Source organism: Streptopelia decaocto (genome assembly GCF_964273445.1).
Source record: "Streptopelia decaocto genome assembly, chromosome: 2".
NCBI classification, from domain to species: domain Eukaryota; kingdom Metazoa; phylum Chordata; class Aves; order Columbiformes; family Columbidae; genus Streptopelia; species Streptopelia decaocto.
The window spans coordinates 98741450-98762656 of NC_138655.1; the positions used below are offsets into that span (position 1 = coordinate 98741450).

General features: G+C 37.2%; 2 protein-coding genes across 2 annotated transcripts in view; one reads left to right on the top strand and one right to left on the bottom strand.

Annotated features, from left to right (window-relative positions):
• Positions 1–21207, top strand: part of SLC66A2 (solute carrier family 66 member 2) — a 559480-nt gene that overhangs the window by 226276 nt on the left and 311997 nt on the right. The window lies entirely within an intron of this gene.
• Positions 1–21207, bottom strand: part of CTDP1 (CTD phosphatase subunit 1) — a 109128-nt gene that overhangs the window by 57342 nt on the left and 30579 nt on the right. Inside the window, exons 9-11 of the mRNA XM_082044727.1 lie at positions 14044–14185; positions 11288–11518; positions 5087–5252 (exon numbers count right to left, since the gene is read on the bottom strand). Coding sequence (XP_081900853.1) covers positions 5087–5252; positions 11288–11518; positions 14044–14185 — 539 coding nt within the window. The remainder of the gene's footprint in view (positions 1–5086; positions 5253–11287; positions 11519–14043; positions 14186–21207) is intronic.

Sequence of the window (21207 nt, forward strand, 5' to 3'; positions counted from 1 at the left end):
CAAGAATGTTGACCTAATTATGAAAGAGATACTGATTATGAAATGGAAAAATCTTCAAGATTATATAAAGCTGACTCAAACATCTTTTAAAAGAAGTTATCACAATGCACAGGCCTTAAAAAAAAAATTAAATAAACCCCACCTTTTAGGTCTGCAACACATACCCATGAGGAAAGAATAAATTTTACAGAAAATTAAAGTCAAGGTCCATCGGGAAGCAATGTAAAAGAAACACAGCTTATTTATAGCACATAGGACATGAGTGTCAATATCAGATCAACTTGCATAATGTTCTCTCCAGGTATCATTTAGCAATACAAATTCCAAAGAAAACAACCCATAATAAAAAGGAATTAACAATAGCTTAAATTAAAGAAAATAATTTCTAAATCAGCAAGACTAACAGAATTCCTTAAATATTTATCATAGATCATTTTTGCCGGCCTTCTTTAAACACATACGTAATTGTTATCAGTGCAGAAGGGAATCAATATGCTGTAAGTTCACAGAAGTGGCTCTCAATGAATTCTGATGAAATATCATCACAAGGTGAACCATGAGTAACCTCTGGGAATGAGAACTGCATATCACCCTGTACTGAGATAATCAATTATGAATGAAAAGACACGTATGTTTTCACATGATTTGTATGCCATGACCTTCCTTTGCGCAACTTGCTTTAGCTAACAAATCTTATTTCTGGAAGCAGAGTAATTTGAAGCCTGAATTCCACTTTCTGGTTTTTGTCAGTAAACTACAACAGATCTGCACAACACCATAGTCAGCAACTTCTACCTAGCCCAGGGAAAGGACTCCATGCAATCACACCAAAAGCACATAATGAAGGGTCCCGTACCTACCCTACGGTAAGCAGGTGGGCAACTGGACCCCTGCTGTAATGGGGGATAAGACGACCTGCAGACAGCCCAGGACAGACTTCTGCAACAGCTACTTTCCAACACAGTCAATGAAAGGAAAGGTAGATACCTTCCATGTTTCGAGAAAACCGGTCATCCTGGAACAGGTTTTATGGACAAGACACATTTCTAGTTAGTTATTATTGACTGCATTCAATTGTTTGGGAACCTCCTCTTTAAAGATGTTTTTCAATCCTTGCACTTCGGTGAAACCAGCAACACAACATCAAGTTTACCACATACTAGACACAATCCGATATAAACAGCTTACCTATGGAGTAATCATTTCCAGGTTACATATCAAGTAACCAGTTATTCAGAAATAAAAATGTATCCAGGCCTTTAAAAATTACTATGAACAAGCTAATTTAACTGTCAGCATCTAATCCTGCTTTCTTTCATCATTCCATAGCAGAGACAAACAGCAGCAACCAGTTGCAAAGCAGCTGTGTCTAGCTAGCACAGAAAAGAAAGGGGGTGGGGGTGGGAAAATGTTCTCTCAACTGTGAGGCAGCAGCATTAGCAGGCTGTAGATTTTCCAAGTAGGGATCCATTCCTTATGCATTTACTCCAATTTGGCAATTTCCCTTTGAACACCAATCCTATTACACTGAATTACTCTTGTTCCTGCACTTTCCTAAAGTTCAAATAGTCCCTCATGTCAGAGGCAAAAGAAGCTGCCATTGGATGTGGTCTCCCCGGATCTTTGGCTCTGAAAAAAATACAAAAGGCTAAGTGACCTTAAACTGCAACCCAATAGCTAGGATGCTTTTCATTTCCTTTGACTTATTTGGTATCCATAACACAACTACAACTAAAATGAAAGAAGATAAAAATCCATGTACAATTAAATTTTAGTAGAGTGGCAGTTCTCACCCATGCAATATTGGAACAGATACTGCTTTTTTACCAGGAAAAGTGACAAGCATATGTTTAAATAGCTTAAATATGGAACAGGATTCAATTTGGGAATAAATAATAATTAAATTTTCTTTATTAGCTTCCATCTTGATTCTTCTAAGAAAACTCTTCCATGCATAAACCACAAATTCTGTATTGCCTGGAGCTGTGTGGCCTTTTCAGAGATTTTCTGAAAAGAAAACTAAGACTTCCTTTCAACGTTAAGTGCAAAGGAGTTACTTATTGCTTGTTATGTCCACAGAAACAGTATATACAAATGCTTGTATTTCCTATTTAATATCATTGGAAAAAAAACCCAGTGCCTGCCTAAAGCTAAAAGACTTCTTTTGATCTAATAAAAAGCCTTATCTGAATTTGCCAGGGAACTCAGCAGAAATATCAAGGATGCAGTTTAAAAGCTAGACGCCTGCAGTTCTGCCTTCACTGCTCATTCTCTTTCCACCCTTTGCCTGCTCCTAGCACTAACACTCCTGTAGACGCAACTTCAGGAAGCAGGTAATGATGAAGATTAACCTGGACAGTGATTAAAACAGCTCCCTGAACTGGCTTGCTGTATGGTCCTGTGATTACCAACAGTGGCTCAGGGCAGGAACACAGCAGTTGAGATGTGGGCTAGCTTATTACACTGCAGCAAAGTCACACTGTAACTTGCTTTCACTCTTCTTGGACCACATGCTCCCTAAACCAGGAGTGTCAGCACCAGCACTTGCAGTTGTGGAGCAAGACATACACCTTGTGACTGAAACAGACTCCCTCACTCCACCAAGGTACTGTGCAATCAGCTGTAGAACTTTTGGCTGGCATAGCCACTAAAACGGATACAAATGAAGCAAAAGCATTTTTGTGGCAGAAAGAAGAAATTTCACACCTCTTAGTGACATGATTACAGAAAGATTCTTACCATTTAACATGTTTTAATAAAGAATGAGTTGTGGGCAAACATCCTTTTTGTGGAAGTTAAACTAGTCACAGCATCACCGCAGTGGAATGAGCACTAACAGGCAATGCTTATCAAGCTTACTTTCACTTTATTTGATAATGTTCCTGACAGCAGAATCTCCTGTGTATGCTCCACCAAACTTTTATATTTTATGGACTACGTTACCACATATCCTCCTCCTGTTTCATAAACGTACTCCCACACAACCCTGTAAAATCCAGTTTCATTACTTACATTTCTTGTACATTAATACATTATCTTTACCAAGATGATGCTAGCAGTCCCAAGGTTAGCCCACAAAGGTTAGTCTCTCCTGCCTGTCTCTACAGTCAGCTCTCAGGAGATGACCTGCTGGCACTACCATGTCCAGTTCAACCTCTCAAATATGTTCCCTGTGCCCCCTTCATCATGTCAGTGCTTATGTTTGCTCTTTGATCAAAACGTGTTCGGGAGGTAAAATACCAGAAACTCCCACCTCCCTTCTCCACCAAAACAAGTGAAGAGTTTCTACTGGTTCAGCTTCCTGAGGATCAGAGGAATGTAAATTTAACAGAGACATGGGTAGGAACAGAGACTAGTGGAAGCAACTATAACCTTTTGGCAGCAACTATAAGTGCAAATCATGCTCTTGGAACGAAAGCAAAGTCAACTATGAAAAAAAAATATTCCATTGGAATTTGGGTTTCATTTGTTCTGAAGTTCATGTAGTCTGGTTTCCACATATACTATGCAGCTTAAGTAGAAGTATAATTTAATAACAAATCATCGCAATTTAAGATGTTTATATTTGTAGAATAGGTAGAAATACTTTCATTTCTTTGGTTTAAATGTAGCAGCATAGGGACCAATCAATCACGAAATGAACAGTGCTAGAAAATTCACATTTTTAACATGGTCCCTATCTTTAAAAACAGAACAATAAATAGTTAATGCAGTAATTCCAGAAAACATGTACACTTTCTTTTGACTTGGTGCACACATTGCAACAGCAATTCACTAATGTTTTCCAAAAGCCACACCATTAGAAAAATTATAAACCCCACAAAATTATAAAAACAATGCATAATAACAATTTGCTTTAAAAGTACTACTGACAACACAGAAGGAAAAGACAGGTGGATTCAGGGACTGGCATCATGACAAGAAGAAATACTATTTCTTGTGAAATTTGGGGATTAAATGGGCAAAATACTTTGGAACAAAAAGAAAAAAAAAAAAGAAGAAAGTCACCAACTCCAAGGGTTACTGAAATTCAGATTAGATCATCACAGCAGTTGAAAGTTATTGGACCTTTCCATAGAATACTAACTCAAAGTTCCTCCAGAACCTCTCTGGCAACAGCACATCTCAAATTTATGCTATGCTGTATACATAAACTCTTTCTGTCCTTGGTGAAATATGCAGTTTCCTTCTCACATTTATATTTTCTGAAAATAACTTTCAAGGTCTGTTATGGCTAGAACCTCGTAATCAACTTACGGCCAGAAGCTGGCAAATTATACGCTCCTGTCCCCAGGTGCTCAAAGATGAATTCAAGTTCCAGGGTCACTAGGTTTTATAGTGACGTCACACACAGTTTAATGAACTCATGAAAAAAAAAAAAAGTGTGCAATGACAGGTAGTTTTTCCTCTATGTATCATTTCATATTATGTAAGATGGTGGTTCATTTGAAAAAAACACACACAAGAATAAGTGAAAAATAAGCAGCTGCTATAGGTTCATAATGAATTTCAAATAATGTAGTTTTGTATGAAAAAAGTACAGTTAACTCTGTAACAGAAAGCTCCCTTCACCTGCAGAACCATGACAGCTATGATTTAAGAGCACTGCAATTATTACACATCTACAGATAATGAGGCCACATGGTCCCTCTCGGCTCTCTCACCTTCTCTACAGCCTTTTTTAAAATCCACAGACCTCTCCTTTTCCCATCCCATCAGATTTTGTCCAGATTATTTGAAGAGTTACTTTAAAAAAACAAAAAGCTTTAAGTGACACCTCGCAAAGCTAAACAAACAGCAATTTTCACAACGTTTCTTATGACAAAGCTCTATTTAAATGAAGCTCTACCCTAAAGGCCTGCTTACACACAGGAGTTCTGCCATCCCTCAATTCAAGTTTGTTTTGCAGAACATAAATGCATTTTAGGCTGAACTGTACTTCTTAATCTGCTGCGGCTTTTATTTGAAGTTACCATAGTGGCATACGAGGTCAGTTCACATACATGCATAATTTAACAGAAGTTAAACTGTTATGCATAGCTAACATTCATTATGTTAGAAACCTGTCAGAATTAGTTAAGCTCACCTCTTTATCCATACTCTCTAAATCCTCTTTACATAGGGTGTACAGGGGCATTGTCTCAGACATACTTGGCTGGCGTTTCCGCTTAGATGGACCAGGCTGCTCTTCATTTTCACTTGCTGGTAGGTTGTCTTCTTCAAACATCTGCTGCTGATGTGGTTGAACAACTCTGAAAAATTTCAGGGGTCCCACATGAGAAAAATTACTGGATTTACAGCTGGTCTAGAAATAAAGTCCTATAAACAATCTACAACTGCTGATTATCTACAACTTTGCTTAATAGTATTCTGTGTTCATCAACATAAGATTGTCTTCCAATGACTGCTTCCCACCTTCAATCTGATGGCTTAAGTTCCTACTCTACCATTGACAAGGTACTCACTCTCCTGCCTTCCCATTTTTCTTGTAAGTGACCACCAAACCTCTCCTGAAGCCAAAAGCTTCAATAGCTGCAGATGTGTTGCCCTTAATACTTCAAGGTTTATGCTCAATTGGAGTTTGTCTGTCACTGGACACATTTATCATTCAGGAGACAAATCTCACATTCTAATATATTTTTCCTGGTCTATGTTATGCTTTTATTCTTGAGTCTCAGAGTGTATCTTTCTCTTTCGCAACCTTACAGACAAGAGGCTTGCAAGTAGAAAGCTCATTTCTGCAGCCTTTGCCTTCAGACATTTCCCAGACGCTAAGCCTTGATGAGATACAAAACAGACATTTCTTTTTGGCTAGTGTATTTGAGTATGGTAGCATTCTCTCTTAGCTTTTTTATTACCTTTTATTATCTCGTTTGTTACTGTTTTTAACCAGAACATGCAGATACAAAAAGGATTGCCAAAGTATTCATAGAATTGGATAAAATAATCATAACTTAATGAAAATTGCTCTATAGTAATAAAAATACTACATCTAGAACAACAACAGGAGACTTCTGCCTTTCTGGAGTAACTTTTTTCCATGAATATTACTTAACTACTAAAGACTTGTAGAAATGAAAACATGCTACAGAATATAGTTTAACTACAAATATTGGGCTGTCACACTAACCTACTGGAACACATTACGGCAGCTCAGCACCACCCAGAATCCTATTCATAGATCTCAGGTCATGAGGTTCATGGGTCACAAATTATTTATGTTAACCATGAGACTGTGTACATGAGGAATGATTACCACAAGCAATAAAAGTGAGTGTATTTGAAATCACAAGCTGTTTCAAGTTGTAACTAACAGGTCAGACACCACCAAACTGTTTTTGAGGGTGGTGGTGACTGAGAAAGTGTACAGTGTGGTCAGTCTCTGCTGACAACAGTTATAGTGTAGAATGGTCGCTTCTTGTCAAGCCTGGATTTTCAAGAAACAGCTTTAGATATGCAGCCCCAGCCCTCAAAAAGTCATTACTTACTGCATTATGTAAATCCTCTCATCAACTTGACAGCTTCTAAATAAGGTCATCTAAATATCAAGGGTGGTTTTTTTTTTTTTTTTCCTACAGCAATAGTTCAGCCTCAGAATGTATGAAATCTGAAAGCCACATGGAGCTGTAAACCAAACTCAAAATGAGGGCTTCTATTTCCTAAATACACATTTCTCTTCTCTCAGACCCCACAGACCGGTGCAGGAGATGTGAATTCACTTTTTGAGTTGCAGGTGGGGTGAGAGAGAGCCCAGCAATTGCTGCGCTACGCAGGACTGCGCTCTCTGCTGCAGAAGAGCCCCCGCCAGCTCAGCGCTACTCAGCACCACAGCAGGAATGACCCCTCGCAGTCTGTCAGTTCTGTACAGATTTTTCTCCTCCCTCTACTAAATATTTTCTATTTTGCAAGACCACACAGTTCTCTTTTGCTCTTAAACTGCTTTCAGACAATTTTCCTAAGTAAAAGAGGAAAAAAAATTACACGGCAGTCCACTGTATTTTCCAAAAATATATTTCAAAAATATGATTTCCATGCCTTTTTAGTAGGCACTCTAGCCAAGAGAAAGGTGGTGATGCTATTTACATCCTCAGTAAAACAGAGAATGGCAAAACAAGCATCTTAACACAACTGTATTAAAAAAAAAAAAAAAAAAATTACAAGCTTGACCATGCCAAGAATAATATACAAGTTACATGTAGCAGGTAGCCAAGCAGATTTTCTTACACTAGAAATAAATCTATTACATTTTTTTTTTTAAACAAGACACTATCATACTGATGACAATGAGAAATCCTCCTTTTGCAGAATAAAATGTGAGGTCATTCTTGACCACATAATATACAAATATTAACTGTAAAATAACTGTATTAATAGCTTCTAATGGCTTCTGTCAGATCTTTTTTCCCCAGTATTTTCCAACTGCTTCTAGATTAAAAACACTAGGACTTCTCACCAAAGCATTCCAAAAAGCAATATAATACAAAGACTTCTTGAAGGTTTGTAAGAAACATTTTTATTTTACCAGAGACATATTTGAGGCTTTACATTTTCAACTGCTTGTAATGTTGATTAAATTTAAAGACATACAAATGCAGGAATTTGTATTTCTTTCTAAACAGAAGAGATTCATGAGTACTTTTTCAAAAATAACACCATACTCAGCCCTGCACAGGTTGGTTTGCGCATGTCAGTCTTACATGCGCAAGGACGTGGTTGTGCACCAGAACGCACCACATGCAGGGCATGTTGAACATTTGTGGAAGTAACAAGCATATTAATACTTTCATTGATACAGCACCAGGTAAAAAGCTAAAATAGTGTTACCATCATGAAACGTTAAAAATATTTAAATTACATTCATGATTTCAATTTGGTACTTTGTATACTTGCTATCAGAATAAGACTGATAACATTAGATAGGAAAAATTGTAACAATAAGCATTTAAGACACAATTTTATAAAAGAAATTAATGTATACAAATCTTAAAGAACTGCTTCAGCCACCAGCATCTGCTTGACACACCTTTTCAAACCAAACATTTGGTGGGTCTCAGCATTATTAAAAACCAGAGTGCCACTTTTAACTTCTCACATGTGAATTATATCCACATTCTAGGCCTTGCCTCATCTGTTAGTATATTATTAGCATTCACTAGAATTTAGCTTATAATATTATTTTTCTTTGTTCTCATCCAAGATGCCATTAGCATTTGCATTTTTTCTTGGACAACACTGCATTACACACCTCATGACCCGTTAGGACTTTACAGTTTACTGTCATATTTGTAGAATACTGTTTCCATATGAAAATGCAAATTGTTAAGATACATACGGAGTGTCAAAGCTCTGACATGCAGGTTATTTTTGAAGAGGAATCCTTCCTGTTGTCAGCCAGAGAAGAGCTTGTGTCAGCTGTCAACAGCCACCAAGCAGCACTGCATTCCCTTCCCTTCCCGCCACAAGCTCTTTGCCACCCTTCCCCTCAGGCTCCAACAGCCATGACAAAAAGCAGGTGTTCGGGTCTTCCAGGCTCCAGCACAATGGTAAGATCTATGCTTGTCACACAAAACACTGACAATATTCACTCAACCATCTGTAATTCACTGGTGACAGTTTCACTCCAAGTTGTGTGTAGATATTTAAACTAATCATAGCCTATTTTAAATTACATTTCATGTTGAATCCCAGAAAGAAACTGAAAATCTTGAACCCGAAATTTAAAAAAAAAGTGAGAACTGAAACAGTTCTTATGAAATGGTACTCAGATAACCTCTAGCAAGGCTGGTTACTAAAAAGGGCTTCTAGTTATCTCCCAAACACAAGGTCTATTCCTACAGTAAGACTGAGCACCATTGCTATGCCACATGCAGCTAACATCTCCAAGGGGTTCCTCTCACAGCTGTGCAATTTTGTTGCCCACTGTCTGAAATTCAGAGTCAGATGAAGTTTTTAGAAAATGTTGAAGATTATTGGAGGCTTTGACAACATCCACCCAAAACAGGAGCAGTTGTGTTAACAGCTTTATCTAACTCTGGTTAAATTAAATGGCTTAGCTACAAATACTCTCATCTTTCTGTAGAAGACGAACATATGAGCACATGAAGTAGGTCAGGACAAAACACATTGCCTTCTACCAAGAAACTGCTGCACTAAGGTAATTTTTTTCTCTAAAGTCAAGTATCACATCAACTTCTAAACTCAATGTGAAGGTTTTTAAAAAGCTATCATTAATGTGTGCATTAAGATGAAAAGCAGGGCGATGATACAGTACTTCTGCCTCGGCTCTTGCTCAGTCAAGACATAAAGCTGTTCGTATTCAGCTTTTTGTTACTTTTTTACAGCCTTTGTGCTCTGCCTGCACTGTACTCATATCAATTAAAAGTACTTTAGGTGGTATTTGACCACTGCATTGTTTTCCTCTTAGACTTCACCAAGATATTCCTCACCATCCTAACTGAAGATGGCAGAACTGCTCTGAGTAATACAGACATGCCCCAATTAAGAGATCAGTTTTTACAGGCCACCAATTTTACCACTAGAACGAAATAAACAGGAAATTATGAAAATACTATTTCCCAGCATATATCTCACGCTAATCTCTTTTCTTACAGCTGCTTAGTTATGGGGTGAAGTTGCTGCACTCACAGTAATTTGATTCACTTTTTTAGATTAAAGCATTTCAACCTTGAGCATTGATAGCCAAAAACATGTTTAAGTGAAATAAAATAAGGGAGTACAAATGAGATACAGTCTCACTCCACCCCCAAAACCTGTCTGGGGCTCTGAGAAACTCAACTAAGAGGACAGCTGAAGTACATTTATCTCCTTTTTCATAAGATATTCAATGGAAGAACCACCTCTGCATTAAAGAAAAATAGTCTCAGGTGTGGACATAACTCTTCATTAAGTTGTTGACAAAGATAGAACAAACATCAAAACCTATTCTTTTGAAAGCATTGAATGATGCATTAATATCAACATAAACCATCCTATCTTAGAAGTGTCATGACAATTATACACAACATACAACCTTCCCAGCTCTATTTCTAGACAAATTCCTTTCCACAATAACTGACAAACAAAATCAAGAGCTTTTCAGCTCCTCTCTGGATACATGCTGTATCTTGATTGTTTAAAGATTTTCCTGTTCATTTAAATGTCACAGTGAAGTAAAATACAGACCTTAAAGACATAGTTAAAAAGGAACTGAAAACAAAATGTCTTCACAAACAAAAGAGACTCAAGAAACTTGTGCTGACAGAAACAAGGAAACTGAAATAAGAAAAAGCCTATAAAAAGATAACTGAAAAAAACCACAGGTTGAAATAATTTAGTAACAGGAAGACAGAGTAGAAACAAGCTACACTGATATAAAAAATTTTACTAGGGATGTACTGCAAAAGTGGCAGGGGAAGGTGAAGAAAGGTAGAAAACTGTGCATTTATAATTGTACTTTGTATTTTTGTAGTAGTTTGGAAAACTTAATTGCTTTATAACAACTGCTATACTCTGATCACATTGTGTGAAGGAATTTTCATCACATTTTACAAAGCTAAAGGCTTCACCTTTAACTGGATACTTCTCTTCCACTGGAGTCAACAAGCCTTGCTAAACTTATCATTTGCTTTTATCTTTTACATAGATACTTAGGGATGAATGTTAGATATATTATGCATCCTTAAGAGACTAGTAGTGTCTTTGTAGGTTAACCAAATCCACAAATCTTGACAAAGTCTAGATGCATGCTGCCTCTTACTCCTGCTGCTGCTTTAGTGTCTTGATTTAGTGATATAAGTCATCTGGCCTTATTTAATAATACTCAGCTATGCCCCTCTTCTACCACTTCTTATATTTCTCAAAACAAAACACGAAGCACATGTCCCACCTGAAGGAATTAAGTGAAGAGGCAAGTGTTATAAATAGAAGCCAAATGCTATCTGATATATTTTGTAGACAAACAATCCATATTCTAAGACTTGTTAAAAAAAATCTGGCTGTCTCACTTCAGAGAGGATTTATTCTAACATTCTTTAGAATGTCAAGCTACACACTGCATTTATTTGTTTTCAGGTTTCTAGCTGCACTTAGGTGAGGCACAACAAGCATCTTGAATTCTATCATCCTGATTTCACTCCAGCTGACTATTCACTGTCATTGATTTCCTTGGCTTTTTAGAAAGCAAACAAAACAGCTAAGGCAAAGATGAAAATGTGATCAAATGGAAAGTTACATTTACTACAGCATCTGTAAACATAGTTGAAGTGATTCTTAGCAATGCTTTAGGTACCTGAAGGATGAGTGTTCTCCGTGGACTGGTAAGGTGATGGGAGGACCTGGAGACTGGATGTACATCAATTGGCCAGAGGTCTGAGCACCTTTCCTGATCAGCTTTCCAGTGTTGGGATCATAAAGTCGAACTTCAGGAGCAGGTTGAGACTTTGGATGGATTGGCGTTGGGTGAAACAGAGCTGTCTGAAATGTGCTGTGTGTGTCAGGAAACACGGCAGGGCTATTCTCTCTGTTGAATGATGTTAAAAAAAAAATTATTTAGAAATTTAAACAACCTATCTAACCAGAATATAAAAAGTGAGCATTTCTTTTTTTTCTAAAGTAGAAAGTGGGGGCGAGGTGGGGAAAAATGGTTTGGAAGATTTCTCAAGAAACATTTCTTATTCCCCATCCTCATTAAAGTCTCACTGAATTTAAAATAGGAAAATGAAAAGACAATGTCATATCTACATTATTAAAAAAAAGCCAAAAAAAAAACCCAAAAAAAACCCCAAAAACCCAAAACAACAACCCACAACAAAACCCACACTATTAAGTGTGCCTTAAAAATTTACTTAACATATAACATCACCCAAATTGTTTCCAGGTAGTCACAACTGCACAACTAGAGCAGCATGATAATCTGTATACATACAAAGGCAAAAGCATGCTAATGTATCAGATCTTAGTATTTCCTCTACAGCTTGGCTCTGAGATAAAATACATACACTATATTAATCACAACTCATCCAAACTCATTTGTTAAAATACTAAGCTACCTACGATCACCATGCTGCATTTTAAAACAGTTTTAGAAGTGTTAGCAGAATCTGTAGGAATCATCATCATGGCATACTATCCAATTATGATGAAGTGCCACAACAAAAAAAAGCAAACTGAATAACTAAAAAAAATTTTAAATGAAACAGCATGTTATGCACCATGAAACCTATGCTATAAAAAAGAACAATCAAACCAAAACACAACAGTTAACCTATATTGTAACAAACATTAGAACTGCCACAAAAATGGAGCATTTACCATATGCTTTCATGGAAGTTTCTGAAATAGCCTTGTAGAATCAATATTTAAGGTCAACAAACTCCAAGTTTATTTATTTTTTGTTGTTCTTAGGCTCATTCTATATGCAAATATTTTCTCAGAGTTCATCCCTCCCCCAATCCATAAGTGCTTTGGACCAACAATCACTGCTTCAATAGCTTTGTTAAGGAGAAAAGTCTTTTCTGAAGAGGCTGCCCATGTTAGGTTAATAAAATTAAATTATTTGCATTAAAATAGATGTCTTAATGGCTGAAGTCTGGGAGTGGGGGGAAGTATGCATTTAAGGTCTACACTATTTGAAACATATAAGTGGGAAAAGTTATCATGTTTCAATGAAATGGAAGAGTAAAGTTAAGATAGACAGAAAATCCAACATTCATCTAGACCTCAAAAAATGATCCTTACAAGTCACTGTCCAGATCTGTACTGAGAACTTGGCAGTGTCAGGCCTCTGGGACAAGTTAAACAACCCACACAAATATTCCAAAGTTTGACTTCAAAAAATCTGATAGTGCTTCTTAAAAACAAAGTATTCTAGTCAAGCCATTAGTGGGCTACATCTATTTCCTAAGTTCTATGGATCCTGGGTCACTACCTAGTCTCCCATTTGATAAGTGACCTCACTTCCAATGTTTCTACTTTTGGTATGTTTGGAGTGTATGAAGATTTCACACATGCAGATTCTGCCCTCAAAAGGCTAGTGCCTTCCAAGCAGAAAGCAAGCCACTAGCCTTCTCAACCACACCAGTATCACTTTAATACAGAAACGCCAATATTTTATGCCCCTTCCTGTCTAAACATGGAAGGCAAGATCCTCTGTAAGCTTGCAAGACACTATTAACATGAGTCTATCCAAACAGATAAGTCAAGAAGCAGAAACTGGCTCTACAGTATTTTGTCTGGACACATTCCCATGTAACCTTATCTAGGTGTTCCTGCTCCAGCAGAGGGATTGGACTAGATGATCTTTCAAGGTCCCTTCAAATCCCTAACATTCTGTTATTGTCATGAGTGATTTTATTTTAGTCAAGGCACTAAAGGGGAATGTTCTTAACAGCCCTCTAACTTGCTCTGTATTAAAGTTTTTTGCTCTCCCATCTATTTGTTGTCATCCTAGTGCACTGATTATTTTTAACCCTTTCTCCTCCAACACTTTTTCTTACCACCCTCAAACTTCCTGTTCTCTCACTAATTCCTTTCTGCCAGTTTTTGCTTCTCTCTACATGCCTTCCAACCCCTCTTAGATTTTTCTGCTGTATTTTTCTGTTTCTCCCTTCCTCCTCACTGCCAAGTCTCAGAAAAAAATTCCATACTTTAACAGTTTTTCATGTTGTGGAAATGTGCACATTTTCTTCATTTGGCAGCATGAATGATCCTGCACCCTCGGTGGCATTCCCTGTGTTAATTTGTGGATGACCTGCAAGGTCAACTGCTCCAGCTGAAGCCTGCTAACGACAACTACTAAAGAAATTACTGATACCATAGATTTCTCCCTGCTCTGCTAGTTGCTGAACTGCCTCCTGATCCCTTAATGGTCTTCAGTTTAAGCAGCATTGAAACACACAAAAATGGAGGATTCTTTCATAAAAACTGTAAGCATTGCCCACCATCCCGCATTTGTCAGAAACTGATTTTGTAGCTGCATTAACAAGTTAGCATATTGCACAAACAACATACTTTCATGGTACCTACTTCCCCTCAGTTCCCACTTACCTGTGTGTTTTGATGTAGTCATCTTTCAAAGGAAAGAGCTGCTCCTCAACCTTGTCCCAGCGCTCCAGGCAGCTCCACAGCCAGTCAGGGTTCACAACATGAAGGTCCTTGCAGTCCTGAGCTTGCCGGACTTTTTCTGTGCCTGTCACAAAGTTAAACATTACAGCAGACAGTTTTAAGTACACACTGGTTTAAGAAAAATATTTTGTGATCATTCCTACAGGAAAGAGAAATACCTCTCCTAAATCCAACAAAACAATCACAACTAATAAAAGTGAGATTCTAAAGATTTGATGACCTCGGTCTCATGCTGGATGAAGGTATTTGTAACTTCCTGAAGTGCTGGCACCATGGAAGTAGTCCACTAACATTAATCCATATGGAAAACATGTACACTTCCACGCTAACTAGATGAAGAATACAAATGCACCTTCGTGTTTCATTTCTATTTGTCAGGGTCTAAGCAATGGCAGCTCATTAATGTCATTAAAGTCTTATCATACTAATTTTTTTAATGCACAGTCCCCTGTACACACAGTTTGCCACTTTTTAACAGCCACCCACCCCTCCTCTGTTTGCCATAAGCAGGGGCGCAGCAGACAAATGCATTGTTTCATGCCAAAGGGGAAAAACAAATGTGAAGTTAAATGTGACAGGCTAGCACAAAGTCCATATGAAGCCATCAACAACACAGCGTGCAAGTAATGCGTGATCTCAAATTACACCCTCTGGAGAAGCCATAACAAGAGAAACTCAGTAAGGTTGCTATAAATCTTTGCCAAGATGCATCACAACCAGTAAGAAAAAAATAAGCTAATAGAATAAAGGTTGAAATTAACCTTGAAGTTTAGTCTGTCCCCAGAAACAGCTGGCTGTCCAAATGATTCAAGAATCAATTTCTTCTATTTGATTTGAAAAAATAATTTTACCAGTCATGGTACTCGTTTCAGCATTTATCAGAGATATCTATGGAGGAACTGACACTTTGAGACAATACAAAATGACATAATCTGCCAATAAGTCATTGAATATATAAACAATAGAGAAAAACCCTAAGGATTCTGACCTATGCTTGACACTTACATGTGGTATTTATTACACTGCACAAATACTGGTGTAGCTGGAACACGATAAAGGAACTTCCATCAATCTGATGGCTTGTCTCAGAGCTGAAAGCCATCACTCTTCCCTTTTGTTATATCCCTATAATTTATAGCATTTCATCTTATCTACACAGTAATCAAAATGTTTATAAAACCGAATCATTTGTCCATATTCTGCTTTGGTGCAAAGACATTTAAATACATTTAATATTGTTTAGAAATGTGAAATAAAAGGAGACCATAAAGAACTAAAGGCAGGAGTTCAAGTAGCAACTTAGCCCTCTCCTGTAGGTTGAGAACAGAGCTCTCAGAACTGAAGGTGAAAAACACATCACTTCAAACACTACCCACTCCTGTTGAAGCCTGTCAATTCTACACAAAGACCCTTTTTGTTTTTTTCTTCTGCAGATGCTTATATAAAAACCACAACACTCCAGTTTAGTTTACCTTATTTACAAAAAAAAAAAAAATCTATTTATCTATCTATCTATATCTCTAAGTAAAGTTTTCAATTTAAAAAAAAAGTTTAGAAAAAAAATTCAGAAAAATTCTGACAAGGAAGCAAGAACAGTAATTTAATTTTATGGTTTCAACATAGTCCCCTGGAGTTTTCTCTCATGACTGTCATTTAACAATATGACTTTACTTGTTTCAATTAAGATGGAAGTCTTGAAGTACCCATACTTCTCCACATGATTTGAAGATAAGAACAAACAGTTAATAACAAATACCTACAGGCCTGTGTACAATTTGAACTATAATCTACCGGGGTAGACAGACTAACTGAAATGTACTTGAGGATTGACCTAACTAGTTAAGACAGTTCAGCTTCTAGACTCCTGCAAATTCAGTAGACTAAAACAGAAAGGGCAGGAGATCATTGTCCCTTACCAAAGTGCTGAAAGCTTCTGTTTCCCTACTTTTCTTCCCCAAAACCCAAGAGAAGACAGGAGTGGGGTGACCTTTTCTTCTAGATAGAAATACATTCCTTCTTAGATTTAGATTAAGAAAAACATGTTCTGTGCACAAATACATAGCTATTCCACAGTTCAGGATTTAAGAGCTGTGCAGTAAATGTAAAACTTTTCTCCATGCTAGCCTCTTTGCAATAAAGAAGCATTAATTCAAGAATCCAAGACAAACACAAAAATGAGTAAAGATAAAGGCCTTTCCAAACCACAAATTATTTAGAAGTGCCATATTTTAAATTTTGCCATTAAATAAAAATAAAACCACTGTCCAAACACACAATGAAAACAATTTTAGAACTCCAACTATGTTAATCCCACCACATCTTTGCGGTTCAAGAGGCTTTAACTAGCTAAAAAGCAAAACTCTTAAGATGGGAGGTTAGCACACCCAGATAATTCATTTCAATACAAGAAATCTGTCTTCCAATTAATCATCAGTTACAAAAGTAACCAGGAACCCAGAGCACTTTCATGTAACAGTTGCTAAAAATGAGCCAATTTACAGTGCCAGAGGGAGCTTTCACTGGAGTTATTATTATTTATATAACCTCAGTAGCAATTTTAGAAATACCTGCAGTTAGAAACAGCTAAGTATAATCCTGTATTGAATTTATACACAGGATATGTTTCAGAGGAAAGCTGTTCTGAAGGAGAATCAAATTAAGATATCTGAGGGAAAATGCATTTAAAAAGTGACAGACTTGGCTTAGAAAATGTTTTCTTTGGAGAATAAAGGAGAAAAGCAATGACAACACAATATGAACAAAGAGGTAAGACGACAGCTGTTATAAAGAGGATGCTGAAATCAGGTTCATAAGCACAGGAGTTTCAGGGAAAAAAAACCAAAACACCAAAAAACAGCAAGAGCCAAGAAGTGCAATGGAAGTTTAAGTACTTTGGTTGGTATTAGATACTGAACCAAACACCAGGCATGATTAGCAATAACGTTCTGCACATAACTCTGGAGCTGATTGAATACAACATACAGTAGCATGTGATTTCACTAGTAAGCATATACAACAGTTAACCAAAGCTGCTGGTGCTGTGGGGTAGACAGACTGTGCTTGTAATACCCTGAGAAAAATCTTATCTGATACTGTAGTACATCCATTCACCGAACTAAACATATTGCTGCTCCTTTTGGACTTCACTGGGGGAACCCGAACAAAACTATAAAACTGCACATTCATCTCATGTGAAGTTACGTGAGAAGGTGGTTTCCTCCACTTATTTTTAAAACTGATGTTCTTCACCAACGATTTGTCAGGTGCTTCATCTTGCTGCCCATTTCACACGCATACACATTTTGCGTTCATGCATACCTGATCACTTCATACCAGATGTATGATAAGGAGCTAAGTAAATTTTTCTCCTAGTCAACAGGATCACAACAGAAGCCTTAAACATGAAAGCCAAAATGGCACTCCTTTGTACAAAACTCTCATGGTTCTGAAATAATAGCTTGAAAGGCATAAGCCACTAACATAAAATTAAAGCTGGTGATGGGAAGACCAGTGTGCAACCAAACTCATATCCAGAGGCTCAAAAGCCTTCCTGTCTCAACTCTGCAACATTGAGGCTTTCTGCTTCATCCCCATTTCTAAAGCACAGCTGCCTATTGCATGCTCCAGCATACTGAAAATGGCATGAGGTAATAAAACTGTGTCATCTTGGCTGGTCTTCTATTTCTAGCTGACATTTTCACAAATCAAGATTTCATGCTTATGACATCTTGCTTGAAGCAAGATTTGGTGGAACACCAAATTTAACTGGGAAGGAGAAACAGTTCTGCAATACTTAACCTTGCCTTCTCCTCTACTTTTGCCCAGTGTAACTTTCCCTTTTGGAAGTATGTTTATTAAGAAGAAAGAGCAGAAAGGATTTTGATCCATCCAAGCAACAGTACTTCTGATGCAGTTAGGAACATCTGAATCATTGAGTTGGGCTAAAAATCACTTAGAGAAAAATTGTTTTTCTGGACTTCCTCCCCCCATTATTCTCTAATCATCTTTACCTACTTCAAATTCTAGTATAAAATTGTTCCAAAATTAAAAAAGGCACACAAGCCCTTCCATATGAAGGGGCTAAGGTGAAAATTCATCCCATCTATCCTCTGATGGATACAGACTGAAATATATAATATTGGGAAAAGGTTATTTTCAAAACTAGTGAAGGGACTCAAATTCTACTTCTGAGCTTGCAAACAAACGTTGAAAACACAAAAAAGCCTCCCATTAATCTTAACAATTCATCACTAAAAAAAGTGACCAAAATCAATAATGCAACAATAAACTTCCACAGGTGTTCTCCAGGACATATGGTTTCACTACAGCAGTTTGTCTTATTCAAAGTATGAAGCACACTTGGCACTTAAGCAACATAGATAAATGATACCTAAGCTGTGTGTTTACTAAAGAAAGAATGTTACTAAAGAAAAAATGTTATACTGCATATTTGGCTAAGTTCACATTACTAAGTAGTGCAGCTCAACAGGGAGATCTGCACAGCAAAAGGGTGCTGGAGGAGTGAAGCCCACCCCATATGCATTTTGGGATGCTTTGCTTCAGATTAGCTCTGGCTGGTTATCTGGACTGAATGCCTGTGAGCACTCAGCCAACTGTGCACTCCAAATCCAACCTCACCCATGAGGAACACAGTGTGTGGGCTCAAGCCTGCGCCAGGACAAATCTAAGTACTCAATGAGGAGTGGCCACCAGAGTCACTCCCAAAATGCTCTCCCCGTTCCAACAGACCAACATATCCTTATGACAGTTTGTAACCAGGTTGGCAGATGTTGCTTGGAAAATCTTCACTAACAGTTTACTTCTCTTCAGATCATTTTTGTATAGGAAACTTGATTTATGATCAAATCCTGAAGATCATCTCCAACAGTGTTAACCTAAGGCAAGTCATATACACACTGGTGTTTTGTCCTACAAGAATTAAGTGATCACAAAATGGTGATAGATGCGCTGTTCAGAGGATACCTCTGGAGTTCAACACTGCACTGTGCTTTGTCAGCAAAAGCAACAGGCTTAACTGGTCAGAGTCCCAGTTTAGAGCAGTGCTTAACTGGATTTTTTAAAGACATGGCCTTTGAAAATATTCTTCAGAAGAAAAAAAAAACACAACAAAAAACAAGCAAACAAACAAAACCCCAAAACAAACAAACTGTGGTCACTCCATTGCTATGTCTGGTGAAGACCTCACAACAAGTTCAGGACAGGCTAACACAGTTTTATCATCTGGCAGTTTTCTCTCTCAGTACCTCAGAGCCAGATTCAGGATTTAAGTAGGTAAATTAGAATTAATAAAATGAACCATAGTTCATAGTACAAATGGTATTTTAAGCAACCTGATATTTAATGACATTAAGCAGAACTTAACATGGCTAGGTCACTAAAAGTAAGGAAATTATTCCCATATAACTTTCAAAGTATAAGAAAAGACACAATTAAGTATATTTTGAAAAGAAAAATACAGGGCCTAAGCTGACATATTTCCACTCCTACCAGTTAGAATAATTTAAGTGACCTGAACAGCTTTAACTGCTCCACCAGCAAAAACTCAACACAAAAATCAACTACAGTATCTTTTGTTTGTTCAGGAAGGAACATAACACAGTTTATGAAACAGTGTGGTAACTGTTTAGCCAAGTGTGCACACAGCTTTAACAACTCATTATCCAGTTCAGTTCACTGTTACTGAAAGTAAACAGCAGATGTTTCAAAAACTGAAGATTTATGCAGCCCATAGGTAAGTGGAAAGGACTATAGCATTTTCTCAGTCACTCAGATTTATGAAAGCTGATTAGATGACACAAAGATCCTTGCAGTTTACAGTAATTTTGGTAAACAGTATTTTCCTCCCTATGTAATAAAAAAATTATCTCAAATCCTTGTTCTTGGAGAAAATTTAGAATTCAGAGTATCTGTGTCTGCAGAAAAACAAACTGATGATCTACAGAGAAAGAAACAAGGATATACAAAGAATAAAATACATTTAAATTATTTACTGCAACAGGCTTGCAAGGATGCTGTAAATACAATCTAAGATGCTATTCACTAGCTGTTGATTCTATACACCAAGCTACAATGTGGTCACTTTGCAGAGGGAAAACCCATCCCTCCAAGACTTAGGGGGTATTCTCTTTCAACATGGACTTCTTGCCTTTTTTTTATTTCCTCTGATAATTTTTTTCTCTGTCTTCAAAACTCAAAAGTTAGCAGTATGTACCCCCATGGCTGCTGCAGCTGAGGTATATCCCATTTATTGCAGCTCAGCTAATGCAAAATAAAGATATAAGTGAACTTGCTTCTGAGTCTTTAGTCTCCTGTTGTTAGTGGGATCATCCAGAAACACCGAGCTGACGGTTACATTTTAAAATCACCTTTTCACAACCACGTTAAATAAAAAACAGCAGAAAAACATGTCTGGTCTTAGGTCATTGACTTCTGAAAAAACTCAAGACAGGACATGCTTTTGTTTTCCCCTTTCACCAGCAATTGGACACCTATCAGTGCTTCCGATGTTTGCCATGGGAGCCAGACATGCAATGTCTGTAGGGCTCACAGAGCACAATAGAGACTTGTAGAGATTGCTTTTTAATCACAGGAGAATTACTATGAAAATCACATTGATAGCTGAATTATCACAAATCCAGCTGCAACAGGACAAAATTTTTATCCTTAAAATCTGATTAAACTTCAGAGTTTCCCTCATAAAAGGAGGATGATGCAGCGTAACACTGCCACCTAACAAGACGCGAGAAGACAGTCCTGAGTTAAAAAAAAAAAAAAAATTAAAACAAAACCAAAAAACACTACTCTTATTTAACAAGGTAGAAATAAATGAACTGCAACATTCTCCTTATAGTCACAAAACACTGGTTTTTTTAGTCACCGCCTCTTCAACAGGAAGAAATTATACTTGGTCAGCTGTATAAGAAATATCTTGTTCCATTTCTTTAGTGACACACACTTCATGAAAAGTACACACATCCATATTACATTCAGTAAAAATATACTCCATTCTTTATAACACACTGATGAAACAAAGATGCTTCTGATGTACTGAAAGCTTACACGTGC